The following is a 5,775-nucleotide window of genomic DNA, read 5'->3' on the forward strand; positions in this document are numbered from 1 at the left end:
GATCTTGGTGACGACTCTCGGTTCGTTGTGCCGTTCATGGACGGGTTCGCAATCACGGACCCTTGGCTCGAGCTGGTTGAGACATTTCGGCTTCCGTGAAGCCTTCATCGGCGCATTCGTTCCACCTCGTTTTCTCTCCACATTATCTCACACACCGCTCAGAGACTCCTAAAAAACAATTTTAGCTGCCTACTCGGATTTCCCGCTCGCTGGTGCTTTCGGAGTTCATTCACACCTGTGATGTTGGCGAGAGTATCTTCGACTACCTTATCCGGCTCTGAGAATGAGTTCCATCCGAGCGAGGACTGACTTCTGCCTCGACCTATGGACGTTCGACACGTTTTTGACTCCCCTGATTACCAGGAGTGATCCTGGAGATCAGCTTGCGATGCACCGGTGCTGGATATCCCGTGCTAATTCCATCTCTTCGAGAACGAGGCAAGGAGGAGGAAGAAGTTAACGAGGATTCCGAAAGGTCCGCAAATAATCTCGTGTTTAAAATCCCATAATTCCATCTCTGAATGGTGATGGAAGTCTTGGACCAGAGATCTTGAGTCCAAGACCGATCTGATTCTGGTGGCTTTCCCAACGCAATCATCAGGCTAGAAGAGAGATGAGATCTTCCTACTGGCGATTGGTACATCTGAATCAATCCATCGGAGAGAGGCCTCGTCTACTGTTGGAGAGTAGAGCCTGGCGATTTCATGATGCAAAATAGGAAGCAAGGTTCATCGGGGGAGGGTCTTGGGACCCGTTGGGGGTCCCAGGTCCCGGTCTCGAGGCTCCCTTGAGGAGGGTGGGAATAAGCTATGCGCTGAACCAATGGAAAATGTATTTGATTTAAGGTGCGAGAAGATCGCCCAGCCGTACCGCGTCAGAATTCCTCTTTATACCGAGGGGCTTATTGATCAAAGAAGTGAATAAGCCCTCCCGAAGAAGTTGATGAGTAATAATATTTCATGTCCAGCGAAGCCATCGACTATCACTTTCGGAATCATATTGCAAGAGATCCCGAGCACAGTCCAGGACGGGCTCTCGCGACGGAAAGAAATCCGGATTCGCCGATGTAGCGGGCACAGGAGTGATCTTGCCTTCCCGTGATCGACATCCAGCTTCACTAGCCGATCGGAGTGATCATAAGCGCAGAAAGTATGAGAATCTGATACATGCAAAAGAGGCTCCCCATGAGTTCCCGAACGGGGACGCTCCATCAGGACCAAGGCGGTTTTGTGGGCCCTGGCTTTCGATATTGATCAAGGGGAGAAACAGTATACTGAGCACTGGAGTGACACAAGGCGACCGGCCAGACATCATGGCTTATTAGAGGCGAGCATTCCGCGTGCCTATAGAGGAATGCGAGAACGAGAGCACTGCTCAAACAGTTGCTACTCGACGTTCCCACCTCCGTGGGAGAAGCGATGAAATCTGGAATCGTGATCACGGTATATGTGTTTGCGTTTCGTATATTTTTCCGTATCCAATCGTCTCTGTCGGATCACTGTTCCGTCAGGAAGGACGAGCGCGATTTTTTCAGAGATCTTCCCACGATGTAGATGGAATGAATGACACCGGAATGCAAGGAGTCCCTCTTATTCTTCATTCTCATAGTTTTACATAAAGACAAATCGCACATGACTTTTAGCTCTCCAGGAGTTCTCATTCAGACATAGGTACTTATTCAAGATTCATGTAATAATCCTAATAAGTACACAACAAATATTATAAAATTAAATATCTCGAATTTATCCCCGAGTCAGCTTGCCATACATGTGGAGCACGAATACAGAGAAGATGAATAGAACGCTCATCACTAGAACGGGTACCGGTCCGACTTTGAATCCCGGAGAATCATCGGTGTAAAACTTCCACATGCCTCCCGAGTTCGCCGGAGGCCGAGACGGACGAGCTGGAAGCAGAAAAAGCAATGATTTAACATCTTGACGCGTAGTGAAATAATTATTAGAGAGGGAGTATAATTCCAAGATCATGGTCCGGGTGTAACGAGGACTCCCGACGTAGAAAACCTATCCTGGAAATGCATCTTCATTTGGGACCTCGAAACGGGTCCGGTCGCTATACCGCAAAAGTCGCGGGATCTAGATCACGCGAGGTATCATCAGACGTGAGACGTGTCCAGGGTAGCCGGGAGAAATCGATCGGATCATTCTCATCCCAGTGAAGTCGGGAAATCGAATCATCTGGGTGATGGGGCTCCGGACTCCGATGGAAACTTGACGTAAGTTCAGTTCATCGCCTTATTTTTGCTATTTATTTGTTATGTTCGCTCGGTGAAAGACGAGCGCTTCGATCCAAAGTCATCGTGGAGCCGTGGAGATATCGTCTCGTCGAGGAACGATTCTCATGACTGCGATCTGTACTCACCCGCAGCAGAACTGGTGCTCGTAGTTTTTCTCTGCCGGAGTGTCGACGACGGACCGGCTCGGGGACTCGAGCCGCCGGCTCCTACATTCGTTGATGAGGCTGGTGCTGGCATTTCTGTTCCGTGATCTCCGTCGAGGCTTCGCGTGAATCTGGCTGAATAGAACAGCGACGACTTGTCTTCACGTCTTACGCGGCTGATTGTTGCCGGTCGATCCCAGCCACGTCACGCCGCGAACTGACAACACGACCGCGAAGCCAGCGCCCTCACTATGGGCCGCCAGCATGTGAACCATAGGGATACCAAGCGCGGCAAATTCGAATCCGCGATTCCAGAATAGCGGATCTCACTGATCATTGATTGACGAGTCACAAAGGCGGTGGGTGTTCCATGCGGAACATATATTTGAGCATGGAAACATATGCCGGTCATTCCAACCCCTTGAAGAGGTTTCCGGTTCTGCGCATATCCAGTCATCAGTAATTTCCACTGATTAGCTTTCTCAATTTCTGGATAGCGATGTAGGAATTATTCGGCTCACGATCTCACGATACACCCCTCCGATCTCGGTATGAGTTCCGGAGTATTATCGATTATGGGCTTCCATGGACTGATGGTCATGTTTCCGACTAATTGCCGGTGGGTTCCACGTACGGTTATGGCAGCGACGCCGAACATGCTGGTATCGGCCACCGACGGCGTATCTTGGAGATCGTCATTGAACCCACTCCCCGGAACAGTCTACACCGTGCCTTGCCAAGAATGCATATAGCCGGGAATTGATCCAGGGCTCCTCTAAAACTTCTTTGATACCGTATTTTCTGGGGACTCATATCATCCGATGGGGACAACCCATTCAAGAAACAATGCTTTTTATTTACACAAGAGACGTATCTCAAGATGGCTTCCGCGGCTTCAGTTGATTGCCCTCACCACCGAATGCCGAGAAGGTATCTTCTACTTCCATATTCTCACCCTTCTTCGTAAACTGCACTCGAATAAAATTTATTTGTCCGAGTTTCCATCTGGAAAAGGATTTGAGCTGTTTCATTCGATGTTCTCCTATATGAGCCTCATCAGTTATGATTTATGAATAATTATGATAATGTATCGCTACTAATGTCATAGGAAATACTGCCGAGCTTCACTGTGCTCACCGGTCGTCCGGAACGCCCCTTTCGATCTCAGCGGCTTGAAGATTGCCTTGTGCGACGCTCGCGTCCAAGTTCTTCGCCTTACCATCGATCCGATTCCCAGATCCGGCGAACGCCTGGAAAGCTTTCTTGGTGTCCACTATCACCTCTGGCTTCTTGAAATCGATTTCTTCTTGCGAAACCTTCTTGGTCTGGAAGAAAGATCGAGTTGATACAGAGCCCGCGATGTTGACGGAACGGAATCTCGCGGGGTTCTATTCGATGCTTGATTTCATCGGACGCCACATCGCGTAGTATGATATAAATCTTGGAATATATACCTCAGGTTCCTGATATCCTACAGGAGCCGCGAATTCGACATTGAGATCACATTCGTGGATATCGATGGCTGGCCCGGGCCGAGTCTCGAGTACACACAACTCGTACTGCCTAGAGGGGATCCGAAAGAGTGAATGGATTGATCAAAATTCCTTGGTGGATAGGACTTTCAGATGTAGTGTGAGAGCGCTTACTTGTCGTTGTATTTAATCACTATGGTGTCGTTGGCGGTTAGGCATGCGAAATGCCGCAACGAGTTCTCGAGGACGGCTTTCGGATTGGTTATATCGAGAAAGTCTACTGATTGAGCTTGGAACTTGGCGAAGTTCCCCACCGGGAGCTGGGTGTTCTCCACCTAGAAGAGATGATGCAACCAACGTCATCAAACGTCGCGCTCGGTAAAGACACAACTTTCTCTGAGTGAAGATGTGGGGATGAGGATACTAACGTAGAGATGATCTCCCTCGTCGAGACAAAGGTATTTCATCATCCAGTAAGGCAGGTAGCATTTCCCCTCGTCTGCAGAGAACTCGAGAACACCACAGTGCGTGTCTCGCTTCAACCGCCGATTCTCAACCTGCAAAATGACCGCGAGATAAAGTGATTTCGCAATATACCCCCTACTGGATCAAATCCTTGAGTTTGCGGGGCGGCGATCATCCATGGTTACGGCACAGGGTTCCGATCTTAGAATGGACATTCCCTCTGAAATCAGATGAAGGCATCAGAGCTTACCTTGAAAAGTATAGGGTACGTGATATTCAACCGCGACAGCATGTCCAAGGTGGAGGGCGGCAGTATCACTGTGAATCGAGTATACGTCGGTTACGCGAGAGCCCACGGGATCCGGAAAGTGATTCATTTCGGAATGTACAGCTGCTTAGGAAGAGGGGTATATCGCAAACCTTTATTTCCTTGCTCGAGATTTTGCCGCTCATTCCCACACAGCATCGACACAGAGAAAGCTCTGTATTCTGCAGTGAACTTCCGATGGATGTCTTGGAAATGATCTAGATTGAACTGTAAGGGGTAAAAGTTTGAGTTCGTCTCATTTCGACTGTGTTCGATCTACCACGAAGTCAGACAGCCTTTTCTTGCCGCCTCCGGCTCTCACCATTTTTGAAGTTTTTCCTGCTCCTGGAGGAGAAGAAAGTCCGTTCCGCGGGATACCTGATCTACTCAGACACGGACTGTAGTAACAGAGTTCTCATTTGTTCATCTGGAATTCCGCTCACTCATACCAACAACAGCAGGATGAAAAGCCTCCCGTGGTAGATTCCAACGGCGGTAAATACGATCTCTGTTTTTTTGGCGGGCGATTCAAACCGGCTGTCGAAGACTCGAGTCACTTCGGCGAGACGTATGAAACTCCTCCCATGTATGCATCCTAGGGATGCTGCCATAGATTTTCTAAGGAGCCGATGAGGCGCCACGAAAAAAAATACAGAGGTTGGTCCAGAGAGCGCTCCCAGCATCATCGACGGTGCCTTGATCGGCGAAGCTCTAGGACATCTTGAGGATTTTCACGTCTCGACTGAGGATATCACAGGACTATGGAGGACTTCGTCCGACTCTACGGTCGCCGATTCTCCGATTTTTGGGCGAACCACAACTGACTGTCCAAATGATTGGGATTCCGGAGACAGAATCCAAGGATCACGAATCACGACGGAAGGCAGAATCTGGGAAAGTTGAGACGACATTGGACCTCCCGGACATGCCTAAGACTTCTTCTCTCTAGCCCCTATAACCGACTCGCTCCGCAGACAGATGACGACGATTAAGAACAAGGGTCCCGTCTGCCGATGGCCTCGATTGCTCAATCCATGATTGTGATCTCCGAGACTCCATGATAAGAAGCTCAGTTAGCTCTGTCGGGTCGATGACTCTCAGACTCTAACTAAGCTAATATGTAGTTCCCGA

At 49.2% G+C, this 5,775-nt stretch overlaps 1 protein-coding gene across 1 annotated transcript; it reads right to left on the reverse strand.

Annotated features, from left to right (window-relative positions):
• Positions 1–1,577: 1,577 nt before the first annotated feature.
• On the reverse strand, positions 1,578–5,108 carry LOC100906818 (ubiquitin recognition factor in ER-associated degradation protein 1). The gene is made up of 10 exons (XM_003747601.3): positions 4,967–5,108; positions 4,758–4,872; positions 4,588–4,655; positions 4,301–4,429; positions 4,047–4,207; positions 3,855–3,963; positions 3,538–3,725; positions 3,317–3,405; positions 2,383–2,439; positions 1,578–1,906 (listed from the first exon to the last, which is right to left on the reverse strand). Exons 1-10 carry the CDS (start codon positions 4,967–4,969, stop codon positions 1,743–1,745), a joined length of 1,083 nt encoding a protein of 360 aa, XP_003747649.2. The 5' UTR covers positions 4,970–5,108; the 3' UTR covers positions 1,578–1,742.
• Positions 5,109–5,775: the final 667 nt, after the last annotated feature.

This window comes from Galendromus occidentalis, unplaced genomic scaffold (genome assembly GCF_000255335.2).
Source record: "Galendromus occidentalis unplaced genomic scaffold, Mocc_1.1 scf7180000077524, whole genome shotgun sequence".
NCBI classification, from domain to species: Eukaryota; Metazoa; Arthropoda; class Arachnida; order Mesostigmata; family Phytoseiidae; genus Galendromus; species Galendromus occidentalis.

Bases quoted from the DNA above. Each gene is read 5' to 3' on its own strand.
- LOC100906818 (XM_003747601.3), bottom strand. The intron at 4,656-4,757 runs GTTTGCGATATA...CTCGATTCACAG, and splicing joins TCTCGAGCAAGGAAATAAAG to TGATACTGCCGCCCTCCACC. The intron at 3,406-3,537 runs GTGAGCACAGTG...ATCCTTTTCCAG, and splicing joins AGGGGCGTTCCGGACGACCG to ATGGAAACTCGGACAAATAA.